Source organism: Humulus lupulus, chromosome 1 (genome assembly GCF_963169125.1).
Source record: "Humulus lupulus chromosome 1, drHumLupu1.1, whole genome shotgun sequence".
In the NCBI taxonomy this organism is placed as follows: Eukaryota; Viridiplantae; Streptophyta; class Magnoliopsida; order Rosales; family Cannabaceae; genus Humulus; species Humulus lupulus.
Genome location: NC_084793.1, coordinates 174828126 through 174846307, shown reverse-complemented (window position 1 = coordinate 174846307; position 18182 = coordinate 174828126). Strand labels below are relative to the sequence as shown.

At 37.0% G+C, this 18182-nt stretch overlaps 1 protein-coding gene, 1 non-coding gene and 1 pseudogene across 2 annotated transcripts; 2 read left to right on the top strand and 1 right to left on the bottom strand.

Moving 5' to 3' along the window:
* Positions 1-1389: 1389 nt before the first annotated feature.
* On the bottom strand, positions 1390-1494 carry LOC133813203 (small nucleolar RNA R71). The gene has a single exon (XR_009884240.1). It is a non-coding gene; the product is annotated as a small nucleolar RNA R71 (small nucleolar RNA).
* Positions 1495-2586: 1092 nt separating this feature from the next.
* Positions 2587-3512, top strand: LOC133824780 (uncharacterized). The gene is made up of 2 exons (XM_062257760.1): positions 2587-3352; positions 3484-3512. The coding sequence occupies exons 1-2, from the start codon at positions 2587-2589 to the stop codon at positions 3510-3512; spliced, it is 795 nt and encodes a 264-aa protein (XP_062113744.1).
* A 12842-nt stretch (positions 3513-16354) lies between these two features.
* LOC133824775 (monocopper oxidase-like protein SKU5) lies at positions 16355-17919 on the top strand (annotated as a pseudogene).
* Positions 17920-18182: the final 263 nt, after the last annotated feature.

Here is an 18182-nt window from a genome sequence, read left to right as displayed (position 1 = left end):
GTTATTTTTATTATATCCCCAATTGGCATTATTGTTGTTTTCTTGATCCTCTCAATGCACCATTAGATAACAGGACAACCATCAAGGAGACCATCCATGATGCATTTGAGATGTATTTCACAGAAAGAATGAAAGCACGTCAAAAGATCAACAAACGCTCATCGGGAGTAATGTATTTCCAACCTACGATATGTATTCATTTGTATAGTTTATGTATATGTAAAGATGTTTAAGATATTTAATACTAAGAATTATACATGTATTACCAATCTTTATATAGTGCCGTAAACAACCAAACAATATCGACTACGGATATTACATTATGAGGATGATGAAGAATGTACTTATCAATGCCCCTCATATCAAACATTTCTTGTCGAAACAGGTATCAAACAATATACAACTACATAATATTAATCTAGTATAATTTTTGTATATGCTTTGAATTTATTACCACTAATATAATTCTAATTAAAGTTTTGTTTCTTTTTTTTTCCAGTTCACCTCTGACAAACCATATACTACTCAAGAAATTGACGAAGTTCGAGAAGAATGGGCAATGTCATTTTTACAATTGGTTAAAGCAAAATGAATGATGTTATAGCTAGCTAATTACAATACACATGTTCAGAAATTTTAAATTTCTTTTGCAAAATTTTTTTGCCATTTTTTTAGTATTTTCTTTTAAAATTTCTTTTAATAAATTTTCGACACTCAAATTGATATATATTTTTAAATTAAAATGAAAATTGTAGCTGCATTTTTTTTTTTAAAAAAAATTGCTTTTAAGGGCATGCAAAGCGAGTCCTAAAAAATTACTTAAAGACACTCAACAGGATTTTTTAGGACTAGCGTTGCGAGTCCTAAAAAATTACTTAAAGGCACTCAACCTGATTTTTTAGGACTTGCGTTGCGAGTCCTAAAAAATCACTTAAAGGCACTCAACCAGATTTTTTAGGACTCACAACTTTCTTTTAGGACTCGCAACCAGATTTTTTAGGACTCCCTTTGTGAGTCCTAAAAAACCTTAGTTTTTAAGGCTCTCAAATAGAGGACTCGCGCCCCGGGAGTCCTAAAAAATCTTTTTTGTAGTAGTGCTACTATAGAGGCAAATAATTTTGAGATAAAACCTTCGATTATTTAGATGGTACAAAATTGTGTACAATTCAGGGGATTGCCAAATGAGGATCCAAATCTTCACATTACCAACTTTTTAGAGCTGTGTGCAACATTCAAAATGAACATGGTGAGTAACGATGTTGTTAGATTAAGATTATTCCCGTTTTCGATAAGAGACAGAGCTAAGAGTTGGTTGAATTCACTACAAGACAACTCTATAGTCACTTGGGAAGACTTGGCTCATAAATTCCTTGGTAGATAAGTTCACCTGATATAGATGAGAGATTAATAACTTTCATCAATTGGATGGGGAGTCTTTATATGATGTGTGGGAACGTTTTAAAGAGTTTCAAAGGAAGTGCCCCATCATGGAATAGAGAAGTGGCTGTTGGTGCACACGTTTTACAATGGTTTGGGGGAAAATACAAGGACAATGATTGATGCAGCATCAGGAGGAGCATTTATGAGAAAAAGCGCTAATGAAGCTTATGAATTATTGGAAGAGATGGCCATGAATAACTTGGCCCATTGAGGGTGAGAATATGAACGTGGCAGTAGTCTTAGAGGTCGATACTATTGCTTTATTGATCGCTCAAGTGGCATCTCTAACCAAGCAATTGCAGCAAAATAGCCTCGCTGCCCAAGCAATGCAAGTACAGAATGTAATGAGTTGTGAGATTTGTGGGGATCCGCATTCTTATGAGCAATGCCCAAGCACTGCTAGTTGCTCAACAAACGTGAACAGTTTTCCTTTGGAATAGGCACAGGCTATTGGTAACTTTCCAGGACCAGCACACAACACTTACTCAAATACATATACTCCTACGTGGAAGAATTACCCTAACCTGTCTTGGAAAAATAACCAAGATTTACAACCACAGTATCCACCTCAACACCCACCTCACCAACCGACTTATGGACACCACCCTATGCCTTATTATGATGCAAACCCACGCCCATCACATCCACCACCACATCCTCCAATGAACTCACCAACAACTTAGCCTGACCAATTAAATTAATTCATGATAGAGACAAGGTCTTCAATCAGGAATTTGGAGACACAAATGGGTCAGTTGGCTAAACTACTTTCTAGTATACTGCAAGGGAATTTTCCTAGTTCCACAGAGGTAAATCCCAAAGAGCAATGTCAAGCTATCACTTTGAGGAGTGGGACTAAGTATGATGGGCCTACAGTGGATGACAATGGAAAGAAGATAGAGGATCAACATGCCACTAGTCCAGCACAAGAGGAGGTTACTGAAGACCTTCCAAAGAAAGAGAAGCCAAAATACACTGAGCCTACACCAAAGATTCCTTATCCTCAATGATTCTGAAAGGCCAATCTTGACAAAAAATTCTCCAAATTTCTCGAGGTAATTAAGAAACTTCACATTAACATTCCTTTTGTTGAGGTTCTTGAACAAATGCTTATTTATGAAAGAGACATTGTCTAATAAGAGAAAAATGGAGGATTATGAAACCGTCGCATTAATAAAAAAGTGTAGTGAAATTATTCAAAAGAAACTTCTTCAAAAGTTAAGAGATCCAGGTAGCTTCACTATACCTTGCACCATTGGGAACATTCATTGTGAGAGGGCTTTATGTGATTTGGGTGCAAGCATTGATTTAATGTCATTATCCGTATTTAGAAGACTTGATTTGGGGGAAGCTAGACCCACTACAGTTACTCTTCAATTGGTTGATCGTTCATTAACACATCCCCGAGGTATTATTGAAGACGTTCTTGTCAAAGTGGACAAGTTCATTTTTCCCGCTAATTTCATTGTATTAGATATGGAGGAAGATGAGAAGGTGCCTATTATATTGGGAAGACCAGTTTTAGCCACCGGTCAAGCTTTGATAGATGTTCAGAAGGGCGAGTTAAGGCTCAGAGTACAAGGTAATGAGGTTGTTTTTAATGTCTTTAAATCCTTGAAATACCCTTCAGCTACTGACAGTTGTTTCAGTGTTCGTGTATTGGAGGAACAAGGTGAAGCGGTCAAGTCTATTGAGGATCCACATGAGTTGAGTTTGGTTGCAAGTGAAGAAGAGTGTGATCGTACAGAAGCCAGCGAATATGTTAAGTGGTTGATCTCATCGGGGAAAATTTATAAAAAAATATATGAGGAATTGGGGCAAATACTTGAGATACCGCTTCCATCTATTGAGAAATCACCGGTCCTTGAGTTAAAGACATTGCCTGACTATAATGCTTTGGATAACCAAGACCGTTACACGTGTATTTAAAATAGTGCAAGATTTGCTAATCAAGTCGTTTGAACAATAATGTGTTCCTAATGTCAACTATCAGGTTAGGGTTAAAAGATTTTGATCATAAACGATTAAGTTTCATTAAAACAGACGTTTGGTACATGGGTTCCCAAAAATAGATGTTTAATACAATCAAAAGTCACTCTAAAGGAAAAATACAAGTTTTAGGGCTCTGTCCCTGTACTTTCCCTCGGCCGTGGTGGACGAGTAGCTGACTATGTACACTGCGCCCCCAGAGCTCTCCCACTCATGGTCAGTCCAGTTTCCCTTTGCCTGTACCTACACCACGTAGCACCCGTGAGCCAAGGTCCTGCAAGAAACCATAACAGTAGCGCATATAACAACAATAATAGTCAATTAGTCTTAACCCAATCAGTTTAGTCATTTAACAAAATTCAAGCATATAACTAAACAACAGTAAACACATCATGTCAAGCATATATCGTAACCAATTACACAAATGCTTAGTGTTGGCACACTTTGGTCGAGCCCTCTTTTTATCAAGCTGGCCCCGGCTCACTTAGGCCGAGTTGCATTCAGTGCGCTTATCATTAGCCCCGACACCCTTAGGTCGTTCATTCTCAAATAACATAAAAATCGTACAATTACATAGTACATGCATCAGATTACTGGGGACCTCAGCCCCATTCACAATCACAAGGGTACAGTCTTCTTACCTCGAATCCCGAGCAAATAATACAGAACGGTCCTGAGCACGATTCTCAGTCCTGAGCCTTGGCGATAAACCTAGTCACAGTGTCAATGGATAATAATCAATTTCTAATCGAAATAATTACTTAGGAAATAATAACTATCCTTGGAGACCTCGATTTCTACTAAACCGGGTAGTAGAAATTGTCCCGAGCATTTAGGTTTGAATTCCCGAGCCTCCCCAAACCTTAAAACTTATTTCCCCTTAGTTCCCCATTCCTAGCCGCGACTTTCCCTTAAGGACCGTGGCCTGCCCCTTAGACAGAGGCTCAATCCCCCTATGATGGGGGACACGGGTCGCGACCTGCTCTCCTTCGAGTCGTGATGCGCTTGCCGAGCAAAGGCTCCCAGCCTCCAAAATTCATGCGGGCCGCACCGCCTGAAGAACAAGGTCGTGACCTGAGGCCCTAAACCCAGAAAAACCACACTTCCAGCATCCTTTTCCTCGATCCTAGCCCCAATTTCATACCCCAAATGACTAGCCAAACTCAGTTTCAAGCTCAGAATTCCTATTCTCATAACCCAATCATCATAACTAACCCATAACCATTTTCTTACACCATTTAACATCCAAAACCAGCTAGCAATTAAGACTCATGCAAACTCAAACCTTCAACATGGTTTCAACATAATTTTAGAGAAACTAACTTGAATTCTTACCTCAGATTGCAGCCTAATTCCTCAGCAAGGGCTTTGGATGATCCTAGCTCAATCCCCTCGATTCCCACAACTGAATTCCCTAGTTCAATTCTTCAATTCATCAAGAATTCCTCAAGCTTAAGAGTGTTGGGGTTTCTACTATCCTTCGCCCATATTTTTTTTTTATTTTTAATTTTTTTTAATTAAAGAAAATTAAAATTTGTGAAAATTAATTATTTATAATCAAAGCCAAAAAAATATCAGATTTGTTTTTGTATTTAATTTTTTTTTTTAAAATAAGATATTTTTGTTAGTTGAGATTTAAATAATTAGATATTTTCTACAAAGATTCAAATTCAGATTTAAAAATAGACTAACAACTTAATTTTAAATCTTTTAATATATTAAAATATCTGAATTCAGATATTAGATATTTAAGATATTTTCTTTTAAATTCTTGATATTTTTATTAAATCTTTATTTGAAAATATAAATATCTTTTTATTCTATAGTTTTTAATATTTAAATTATTTGAAATTTGAATATTTTTAGTTAGATATTTTTATGGATATTTGAATTTGATTAATTGTTTTGAGATATTTTAAGATTGTTATAACTATTAATATTTTATTTTATTTTTAATGATTAAAATATTAGCTAATAGTTGTAACAACACAAGATATTTTTGAAAAATAGTTAAGATATTGATTTTAAAATTTAAAATTGGTTAAATTTTGAAAAAATATCATTTTTTTCAGCCAATTAATAAAATATTTTTTTTAATACATGGGATTTAAATTAAATTTGGTTAATTGTTGATAAATTCTAATTAAATTAAATTAATATTTTTTTTCAAATTAACCTAAACTAAGTTGATTGTTGATAAATGAAATTTAAATTAACTATTGTTAATTGTTGATAAATTTCATTTAAATTGACTTAATTTTGTAAAAAATTAATTAATTTGAATTTTTTTTGATAAATTCTAGATAATCAATTGTGGTGGTTTTGCAAATGAAATAAATTGTGGTATTTTTGCATAAATTCATAGAATTGCTCATATAGTAACATGATTAGGCCCATCCAATTATAACATGTCTAATTGCACTATATGTGGTATTTTTTGTAATTGGGCTCAGATGCATATAGTGGCCCATATGTTTGTTAGATATCTGGTTTTTGCCAAATAAAATATTCATAAAATGATAGGGTTTATTTGGGCCCATTAGAAAATGTAAAGTTTAAATTCCACTCTTGTGGGTGATTCCACTTGTGAAGGCACATTTGCTTTACATGACTATAGTGGGCCTAATCAATTAATAACAATTAATAAAAGGAATGTTTAAATTCCTGTCTTTTGGACCTTGTATGGAAGATAGGGGGACTTTGTAGTGGGAACGACATACTGGACCCAGCCCTCCTCCATACAAGCCCAATTGTTAAGGCCCATTTACCTGAGTTGGACTTAATTGTATAGGTTCATTATCTTAGTTAAACCTTAATTGTAAAAAATACGGCATAACCAAGAGTTTTTCGTCGGTAGCATACCTGCAGGCTAATGGGTAGGTCAAGGCCGTAAACAAGACCCTAAAGGCAAGCTTAAAGAAGTGATTAGATGAAGGCAAGGGACTATGGCTTGAGCAGTTCCCGCAAGTACTCTGGGCCTATAGAACCCCACATCGATTCTCCACGAGACATACCCCTTTTTCTCTGACCTTTGGGAGCGAGGCTATCCTCCCGATTGAGCGCTGGTGATGACCCACAGACATAAGACCTTTGATCTTGATCAGAACCACGAGCTACTCAGTGTATCCCTTGATCTAATCGAGGAAAAACGAGAAGCGTCACAATTGTAGAAAATCACTCGTTACTTCAACTTGAAGGTAAAAGGACGCAGACTCGGACTAGGTGATTTGGTTCTTTGGAGGGTGTTTTTGGCAAGTAAAGATCCCAAGGATGGTAATGCCCTACACCTCAAAAAGTATTATCAATAATTTTTTTTTCTTTAATGTTTTTAGAACTATTATTTATGTAAGGATTATCTATAAAAGCCATTTCATTTTAATAGCAATGGGATTATTACATAATTAATTTTGTCATTTTATAATCACGGGCTCACTTTGTAAAAGCAACCTAGAAACTTTATAAGTTCTGGTTGCTTGGGGGGCACATAACCGAAGAGAGCTTTTAAAAGAATTAAGCATATTTGGATGGAATCTAAAACTTAGAGTTTGGAGAAATTTATTATTCAACAACTTTTTAAAGCTCGGATTTTCAAAATTCCAAACACGAACTAAGATCGAGAAATTTCTAAAACAAAACCCCTAGAAATAACTAGGTCAAAGGCCTGATTCCTAACAGGTACAATGCTATTAAGCAAAGTGAAACCCCTGAAAATAACCAGTTCTGAGGCTTGATTTCGAACAGGTACAATGCTATTAAGTAGACTATAACTCCTGGATACGACCAGGTCCGATGCCTAATTCCTAACAGGTATAGCGCAATTAGGCGGTCAAACTCTTGGATACAACTAAGATATCAACTAAACTTTGATAGTCAAGCTCCATCCCGGTCTAAAGAAAACCCCTAAGATTTTGAGTGTACAAGAATCCAAGAATTCATAAAGATGAGAAATCAATAGACTAAGGGAAACACAAATAGATCATAAATTAAATATGTGTTAAAAAACAAATAGTTATCTCGAGGAGGAAAAAACCTCGATCTGAGCCTGAAGGAAATTGTTTAGTCCTTAGGGACTTAGTTACAAAATATAAAATAACAAAAGGGAATCATTGAGCTCCGTCGACTCACTCGAAGGATGTCACTTCCTTGCCGTCCTCTCCAATAGCATCAGAAGCCTCGACGATCTCAGAGGGTTCTTGTGAGAATCGAACCTTGAATTTGGCAAGATAAGGTTCCCAAAACCCTGGCTGCATGAAGGTGAAATTCCCGTCCTGGTTAAAAGCTCAGCACCGGTAAAGCATCTCCTCCATTTGATTTGATGACTCCATAATCTCTAAGCTCGCCTTCTCGGCCTCCTCCTTGACTTTGGCCTCGACCTCGCCAAACTTCTTTTTGAGGTCATCATTCTCAACCTGCAGCTGGTCCAGTCGACGGCTCACTTCCACAACCTATTTCTTAGCAATATGCTTGCCTTCCTTTGCAGACCGCTTGCTCTCCTGGGAGGAAACCAGGGCAACTTTGGCGGACCGCTCGCTCTCTTTGGCGGCAATTCCACCTAGTTGATCCAGGACAAATTGTAAAAGGAAAAGGCAAGTCAAGGTTAGTTAAAAAAAAAAAGAAGAAAAGAAAAAAAACTGCTAGAAGAATGAAAGGGGCTCATAGTGAGGTTCATCCCCATAGCGAACTTGAGAACACCTTTAGGACAACGCTCCCCCATGGCCCTCAGATCCTTGGCATTGGCTCTATATGCATGGCCCACCATATGGCTTTCCATCTTTTATAGTCCCTCGAAATGCTTTGAGGATCCTTGCCAGCTCGAGTGGCTTCACCGAGATCTAAATAGTTGGAGCTTCGCTTTGGATCACTTGAGGAACTGAAGGAGGTACATGTCGAGGGAGAGGAGGAGGAGCCTCGAGAATGGTGACTATGGCCACCAGAGCTGGGGGTTGAGTCTGTTGTTGTTGTTCTCGAGTGGAGCTGGAACCTTTGTATTTGACTGGAGACTCGGTGGACGTTCCAATTTTAGAGGCATGTTTCTTTGGAAATCTAGGCCTCTTCACCACTGGCCCAGCTCTGGCTCTGCCAGCCTTAAAGGCACCCCTTAAACCTGAGACGTCTGGCAAGTCCATCTTTTCACCTGAAAAGGAAAGAGCAGAAGATTCAGATACAAGGGATAGTTAGTCAAAGTAATACAAAGACAAGAACAGAAAGAGAACCCTACCCTCCAAGCTATGGGAGGAATCTACTACAATCAGCTCGGGGTTATGAATTGGAGTAGGTATAACCTCTAACTCCTAAACTACCGGAGGTGGGGGAGAGTTTAGAATTATTACATCTTGGTTCCTAAGGGGTTCAGACTCTAGTTCAAGCTCTTCTTCTGAGCTGGACTCATCTACGTACTGCCTAAAACCGGGGGAGAATACACCCTGACGTAAGGAAGGCCATGTCCTATGATTTGTTCCATTTTCCTCAAAAATGGAGGACTTAAAGTGGAGAGTGTTGTCAACCACGATGGTGAATCTGGGGTAGCTATGATCATAGCGTATCACTAGATGATCCACACACAAGAGGAGTGTTGTGTTCAGGTCCGGGTCCGAGTCAGTAGGATGCCGACTAACGAGCTGATGAGGGTTGAGACAAATTAGCCTAAAATTGGTAGCAACCCGGTCTAGTTCTCTATATGGCTTACCTTGGCCGGAAATGTTGCTTGCTGCCCTAGACGCAGCTCGCTCTGGATCAGGGCCCTAATCATCTTCAGGAGCTCTCCTATTGTGCACTAGTGGTGCCACATCCTCTTCCTCCTTAGTGTCTTCAATGGCAGGCAGGACCTCTTGAGATGGTGGAAGCACAGGAAGCACGGGAGATGGAGCTCGAGTCTCGATAGCCAGCATCTGACCTTTTTGAATTAGGTTGCAGGCCACCATGGTAGTATCATTCATTACTTGTCGAAAGTCCTTCTCCTTCGAAGGAAGACGGGACATCGTCTCGTATAGACCCCCAAGGGTCCCAGAATGCTCTATCCTCATGAATATAGCAGCATAAGGAACGAACTCAAATAGAAGGATTAAACTAAAAAAATGAAAATGATGAGAGAGTTCATGTACAAAATTCAGAAACTTATGAGACTTATGAAGGTGATTTAAGTATCGGTGATCACAATTCTTGAACCCATTTGACATAAAGAACTAGTCTTTAAAGTCATTTGGGTGGATAGGGAGGTCGATAACAGATGCCAAGTTGGGGAAGCGAATGAGGTAGTAAAAGTCGTCACCTCGCCCCTTCTGATCAGGACTGGCCTTGAGGCAGAAGAAGTACATAATATATGTCAGAGTGGGGACCACCATCTCGTGCCTCAAAAATAGATATTTTAACCCCACCAAAAGTCGATACGAGTTTGGGGGGAGCTGGAATAGAGCCAATTTAAAGTAGTTCAGAAAATCCACTAATTACTGATCTAATGGGAGGAAAGCACCTGCCTTCAGGTGCTCATCTCTCCAAGCCCCAAAGTCATATTAAAGAGGGGCGCAACTTCGCTCTCCTTCCAACGGAGGTCGGGTGAGGAGGCCATCAATTACCATATCAATCCCATGGATCGTAGGATTTTGTTCAGTTTCCCCTGCAACGTTATTCAGGACATGATGTGCTCGACCTCAAAAAAATTGCCAGGGTCGACTACAAGCTCCTTCTCCACCACTGGGTCGAAAAGAGGAATTGGTGATTCAAACGCGATCTGCTTTTCTTTATTCTTGTTCTGAGTAGAGGAGCTCACAATGTTTTTCTTTAGTGGGGCCATGATTTAGCTTGCCTGAGGACAAAGCGGCCTATTAGTAGCAACCTAAGACAATTACTAGCTACAGTTATAAAGGTACGATGACCGAAGAGTTTAAGTGGTTTACTTTTGGTGAATCAAAATTTACACGATCTACGATATGTCCTAACATCAATCTGTGGTTCCACGCGTAGTCCTAGGCCACGCACTATGAATTCAGGAAATTCCTTGATACTTCGAGATTCGTGTGTCAGATCCGTCAGACCCACTACTTTTCTTTTGAAAGAAGTTTGATGCAAAACTGCGTAAGGAATCATGACCCTTAAGATACCCAGAGCCAAACATAAAAACCTCTCAACTTCTACATCCAAACAGGTATCCTAATCGATTCATCAGTGACCTTTTCTTTGCAAAACCCAGAAAATTGGCCCAGTATTTTAATACCTTATTTCTAAACAAGTCTAGGGTCATTCTTTCAGACATGTCCAAAACACAAAACGGTACTGAACAAAAAATGTTTTTCAAAGTAAAAAACTCATTGGAAAATAAAGAAGTGAAAGATTCAAACCAGATGAGGAAATACTTACAGTTTATACATTTGTTCGATGAGAATGCTGATGCATCCACAGAGAGGAGCTTGAGAGCTTCTAAGAAACTGAAGGGCGATGAAGGTTTTTGGAAAGAGTTTGAGAGAAAAAAAGGGATTTTTGTTTCTAAAAGGAATGCTTTTTAATGCAAAGGTAGTAAGGTTCAAGTCTGATCTCCCTATTTATACGTAAACTTTGGGAATTAATTCGAGCCATCTGATTTGGTCAGCTCGAGATCCAATGGCCAAGATTAAATGACCCGTGTGGCAGCAAAAATTTGAAAGGACAGTTGTCACAGTCGTCGAAACCTGAACAAACGCCAATTATAGACGACCACGTGTTCAACACTCAAGTAGTAGGCAGGCACAATTTTACATGACACAAGACTAAAAGCCCCTACTGTGCATGTCAAAAAGTGATGACGTCAAGCACGAGCAGGAGCTTGGGGGGCAAATGTTGTACCCTAAAAATTAGCACGAGTTTAATCACTCAGGTAGGGGTACATTTGGCAAATGAATATATGGAAAAAAAACAAACGAGTAGAACATCTAGCTAATGATGATGTGAGCAGTTCGAGTTAGGACTTCGGAATACGGCATTCAGGTAATTATCAGGCCGCTTCTTAAGATGATGGTCCAGTTCGAGATATGTCGGGCCAGATCCCCTTTAGGGCACTCTGAACTTAATCTGAACTAAGGTTCGGATACTATTCAATCACCAACTCGATGAAGATGTTCAGCTCGTGGAAACCTGGTCATAACGTATACTGAAGGATCCCAAGAGATTTGGAGGCATTTTATAGGCTCATTAATGACCACGCTGTATTGCACATTTATTATCTGAGATAACAAGAATATATTCTATTATGCAATCATATCCCTATGTAAATGGGAATTATCTTTATTAAATTTATACCATATTTATGCACATTGTTACCCAAACTTGTCCAAGAAATTCCACTATAAATTTCATCGATAATGGACACGAAAAAGGACTGCCTTTTTTTTGTAATACTGAAACTCTGCAGAAATTGTGAGAGAAGAGCAATAATATTGTCTCGTGGACTAGGTGGATTTTAACCACTGAACAACATAAAATTGTGTGTGTGAAAAAAGTTTCATATAAGTTCATTACGGATTGCAAAAAGCACTAATACTAGTATTAGATTTCTAAATCTACTGTTGGCGAAAAACCGTGTCCACACATCTAGAAATAGGCATAGATCACCATATAAAGATCCCATATCCTTAGAGGCTTCAAAGGAATAAGCTTGACAAGAAGTTTTCAAAAAAATTTGATAACTTTCGAAAGCAACACATCCATATCCCATTTGCTGGGACACTTGAACAAATGCAAAGTTATGTGAAGTTTATGAAAGAAATTTTGTTAAAGAAAAGGAAACTGGGGGATTATGAGACAGTGGCACTTACTGAGGAGTGCAGTGCAATAATTCAAAAGAAGCTACCTCTCAAACTTAAAGAACCTGGTAGTTTCAATATCCCATGCTCTATAGGGGCCTTAGTGGTGATGAAGACTTTATGTGATTTAGGAGCCAATGTGAATCGAATGCCTCTATCAATCTTTTGCAAGTTGAAATTGGGAGAAGCTCGACCTACTACCATGTCTTTACAAATGGTGGATCGTTAAGTTAAACATCCTCGTGGAGAAATTGAGGATGTATTAGTGAAAGTGGACAAATTCATCTTTCCTGCAAACTTTATTATTCTTAATATGGATGAAGATGAAAATATTCCAATAATTCTTGGAAGGCCATTCTTAGCCATTGCTGGGGCTTTAATCGATGTACAAAAGGGCGACTTGAAGCTGTGAGTGAAAAAAGAGGCAGTAACATATAATGTTTTTGCAGCAACAAAAATTACAACTTGTTGCAGAGTTGATGTGGTAAAAAGAGGAGAGAACAAGTTGGAAGTCTCTAAGCAAAGATCCATGGTTAAATGTTGTATGAGAAAAAGTGTGTCATTGTTTATAAAGGTTCGTTAGTGAGAGGATTCAAATGTTACATGAGCGAGGTATAGTTCGTTACAATAAAAAGAAAAAAGTGTCCACTCATGACTCTATGGCTCTCAAGGATGTGAGGGGTGGACTTGATCCAAGTTGAAATTGGAGAAGAATTTAGCGTCTGACTAAATGACATTAATGACAGTGCTATTTAGGAGGCATCCCAAGTTCTTTTTAGTATTTTGTTCTTTTATTTTAATTGGACAACTATTTTTATGTTTAGTGTTAATATTTATTTATGTTTCTTAATTTTTCTTTAGAATTTTTCACTTTTAGACTTTAGATTGTAAATAGCAACCGTGGAAATCGTGGAAACTTGAAAAACATAAAAAAATATATATATACGCATGTATCGATTTTAAGCCGCGACGCCTCCCTGTTAGAGGCACAGCGCTTGAGAAGTCATAGGCCCAGGGATTTTCGGAGACACCCAGGCGCCACAGCGCGCTTACTAGAAAGAAAGAAAAAAAAAGGAACCACCATACTGATATGGTGCGTGATTTGGTACGTCTTCTTTCCTTATTCTTGGGGTATTGTGTTATTTAGGTTTGGGAGAGGGATTACTTGGTTTTGTCTTAGTTTTAGTTTTTTTGTTTTAGTTGTTTATAATAATGATTTAAGTTGTTTTGAAGTCGATGATACTTATAACCATGTGATGTTAGTGCTGTTTTTAAAACTATGTGAATATGTGTGCTTGGTGAAATTAATTTAGTTATTAGCTTTGATCTGAGTTTTAATTGTCATGAAAGGCTTAATTGATAATTTTCTTACAACCCTTTAATATATGCATGTTGAGTAGGTTTGTTGATTTGTGGATCACGATTTGGAAATATTTTAGAACTTGCTTAGTTTGTTGATTGAGCTGAAATTGGAATGATGCATGCTTAGGAAGATGATTTAGCCAATTTTTTAGAACAATTGAGCCTTTCAAGCCAACCTTAATATATTAAATCCCTAGTTACCCATGTTGAGATTAATGTCAATCTTTTTGTTGCTTGCCACTTATTTTGAGCCTAATTGAAACTTTGTTATTTAACTTTCCTTATGATATACCATGATCATATGAAAAGTGATTGGGGGATGGTTTGCAATGAAGTTTATATTTGGAAATTTGTGTCATTAATAGAAGAAAATTTGAGAGAGAAAAAAATATATTGAAAAATGAACTACAGTCCATATTAAAAATATACAAAGAAATATGTTTGGGGGAGTGTAGTATCATTAGAAAAAAAATGTTTTCAGGAGTATGAATTCTCTCAAAGTATGAAATTTTGGGAAATTTAGGGGATTATTTGTGAGTTTCAAGTTGAGAAATATTGGTTTGTTTGAGTTGTATGCTTATGGTATAGTTGAGCCTAAATGACTTTTATTTACCTACCTAAGCCTAAGTCTTTCGTTATAAGCTTAAAAAGTCTTCTTGACCATGTGTTATCATATTAGAGGAGATTGATGAAGTATGCAAGCATATGAAATACTTTGTTTTGATGGAATGATTTGGAACATTTGACATGTATATGTTATTGTGATTGTGTGTTATTTATTGGTTAAGATTGGTGTAGCAAAGATTGAAGTTAATTATTGAATTGATTTTACTGAAATTCTGGATGAAGCGTAGTTGAAAATTATGAGCTCGTATTGCATGGTTTTCACGAGGTGGAAGCTTGTTAGGTTATAACTTGATTCATGATTGTGATTAGTTTGTTTTAGAAAGTGTCAATAGGTTTTACTCGAGGACGAGTAAAAGTTAATTTTGGGGGAGTTTGATAGAGTAGTCTTCATAGTATTTTAGAGGTTTATTTTATGGAATTTTTGAGCTTATTTAGTTATGTCTATGCAGTGTGACACTTTTGTTGCATTTCTTAGTTAATATTTCAGGATTTATGGAATAATTATTGAAAAGACCGTGTTTGGCCCCGAAAAGAAGTAAATTCACGAAAATCGCACATTAGAGTCGCAATGCTAAGTATTTGAGCTGTGGTGCTACGATGAAATAGAGAGTTGACGGTTATGGGCAAATGAGGGTTGTGCCACTATTAATTGAGGAGTTAGAGTCGTGGCACACCAGCATTACAGTCGCAACGCTAGTTGAGTCAAAGACGAGGCGGACTTTAGTTCCTGCACATGGGCCGCGTCGCTTCAATAGAGAGTCGCAGCCCCTGAGCGGTCAACGTGCAGATTATGAAATTTTAAGCAGGGGAAAAAATGGAATTTTATTTTAAAAATAAAACTACTATTTGAACAACATTATAATGCTTTCTGAAGGGGGAACTCTAAGGAGAGACTCAAGGAACACTCTGTGGAGGCTAAAGCGTGGAGATCAACTAGTTCTATCATCCTTTTTCTTCTTTTAATTTCTCTTTTAGTGGTGTTTATATTTAGTTTGATGGATTTGATTATGTTTAGTATGAATTAATTTCTTTTGAAACCTTATGATTATCTAATGAAGTTCTTATGAATTTCCTATCAATATTGTGAATTATTTGTCTTGTGTTTAATGCTTGTGATTAATTGGCCACTAATTGCATGATTTATATGATTTTCACCTAAGATCTGAGAAGTGAAGAATAAATATGCTATATTCAAATAATCATAGATTTATATTGGACGAAAGTATCCGTATGATTTGTGTAGCTTAGGGATTATGTGTTTAATGTCAACAATATGTTAGTTTACCACATAGATGTAGGAGATTGCTTATTGTACAGAATTATAAGCCTAGTAAGAATATAATTTACAATTGTAATCCACTATTACAATAGAGATAGGAATTCTTAAATTCACATTAGAGAGGCATAGGTGGATAGTTGATGAAGTTAATAACCCTAATCTTAATCCATTGAATTAATATTTAGTATTGAGTTCTCTGTTGTTTTATTTGATTGTTTTATTGTTTTAGTTTTATAATTTTGGAATTTATTATTAGTCAATTAATTAGAATCAAAGATTAATTTTTGGAAGTTAATAACAGTCTTCGTGGGAAGATACTTGATTTATCACTTTATTATTTGTTTACGATTGTGTATACTTGTGTAGTACATAATTTCCACAATAGTGTTACGCAGGTTGATGTATCACTGGAGTGTGGCATTGGCATTTTTCATATGTTATGGCATACAACCCGCCTGAGTCATATGGCCAATAACATCCTGCAGTTAGAGCTTTATGCACAAGGCTCTACCCTCACTACACCAAATACCCATTTCCATAACACATCAATATAATATTAATAGAAAAGTATTATGGTAGAGTATTATATTGGGAAACTTTTTATGTAAAAAGGGCGGTAATATATTGCACATCCCGCCACTTAGAATTTTTTTTTTCATTTCTGAGACCTGAGAATCCCGAGACACCCATTTCCTTTCTCTTCCCCATTTTTGAGACCCGAGACACCCATTTTGAGCATTCCTTCAACATTTCTGCCCATTTCCTTCAACATATCGATACAAAGAAGAGACCCATTTCTTCGGCTTGGTCGTACGGTCTCCGAACTCCTCACTCTCTCTCTCTCTCGTCTTTCTCTATCTCTCTGTCAACCTTCGATTTCTAGTCTATGGGCTTCTCAAATTTATTCTTCTCTTCGGTCTTGGCAAGCCAGGTAAGTAATTAGTTGTAGATGTTAGATTTATCAGCTTGAATCTCATAGAATCTATAAAATCTGTGGTTTTCAAAATTAATTTTCGATTTTGCATATGTGTTTTCGATTTTTCATATGTGTTTTCGGCAACTTGATTATGTGTACTATTTTTTAAAGAGTACGAGAAATTAATCTGGCTTTTTACTTCATTTTGAGCAGCATTACCTTTTAAGTCTCTGTTTATCTCCTTTTACTCCAGTATTTTACTGTGTAAGACTTAAACATTTGAGGCTAGTGATAAAATGACATTGGCTATTTCATTATTCTAGGTTATTGGGATAAAGGGGCAGTTTCCAGGACCGATTCTGAACGTCACTACCAACTGGAATGTTGTTGTTAATGTCAAGAATAACCTCGATGAGCCATTTCTTATTACATGGTATAATTTCCATGTGCCATTAACATATGAGAGTTGTTTTTAATGTTGACAAATTCAAATGTATACTTTTTTTTTGCATGATGTTTAAATGCAGGAATGGAATACAGCACAGGAAAAACTCTTGGCAAGATGGCGTGAAAGATCAGATAGGGGGTTTCTTTTACTTCCCTTCCGTGAACTTTCAAAGAGCTGCAGGAGGGTATGGGGGGGGGGGTCATTATAAGCAACAGAGCAGTTATTCCACTACCTTTTTTGGTGCCAGATGGAGATATTACACTCTTTATTAGTGACTGGTATACAAAGAGTCATAAAGTAAGTTTATGTCTTGTTACTACATCTATTACTGAATTCTTTCTCTTGGCTTTATTGGGTATGAGACTGATGTTTATCGGGTAACAGGAACTGAGAAAAGATGTTGAAAATGGAATTTCCCATGGAGTTCCTGACAGAATTACTATAAGTGGAATTGGTCCCTTTCGATATGATGAGGCACTTGTTCCAGCAGGAAATCCTTTCCTTCTAGTAAATGTTGAACCAGGTAAAAAGTAAATAGTATGCCTCTTTTTTCGTTTTTATTTTTGGCTATGTAAGGTTTAGTTATGATTGTTAAATTGATTTATGAAGGTAGGCTGTCAATCTCATTGTAACTTTGTCTTGAACAGGAAAAACATACCGTCTACGGGTGCATAATGTCGGTATCTCAACTAGTTTGAATTTCAGGATACAAAACCACAACTTACTTCTTGTCGAGACTGAAGGATCATATACAGTTTAGCAGAACTACTCAAACATGGACATACATGTGGGTCAGACATATTCATTCTTGGTAACAATGGATCAAAATACCAGCAGTGGGGTGAGCTTTTGCTTCAGTTTTTTTTTTCGTTTGCATTTTTTCTTGTTTTAAAATTGGAAAAGTCAGGAACACGAGTTGGACAGTTTCTCTTTTTTTCTGTAGTATGGATTTTGGAGTATGGAAAGAAAACAGCAGAAACACTTACAACAAATGGGACGGGGTTGCTCGCAGCACCACATAGGTACTCCTGTCTTGTAACTATAACCAAATTTAATAGTTTGATCAGCAAAACCTCCATTTGATTCTTGTCATGACGATGAAATGATGTTTCCTAGTATCGGTAAAATAGTGCATGGACTAGTTTTTTTCTCAGCTTTCATGGTGCCTAAATTGAACTCATTAAAGAGAGTTAGTCAAGAGCTTTATTTATATAGAGAATGAGTAGTACAGAGGGGGTAGTTATGAAACTAACTACCATATAACAAACTCTTCAGCAGACAAACTAACATAACTAAATAGTATTAACAACTAGTGCTTTCAGAAGTGAATCATGTCTTGTTAACAGAATG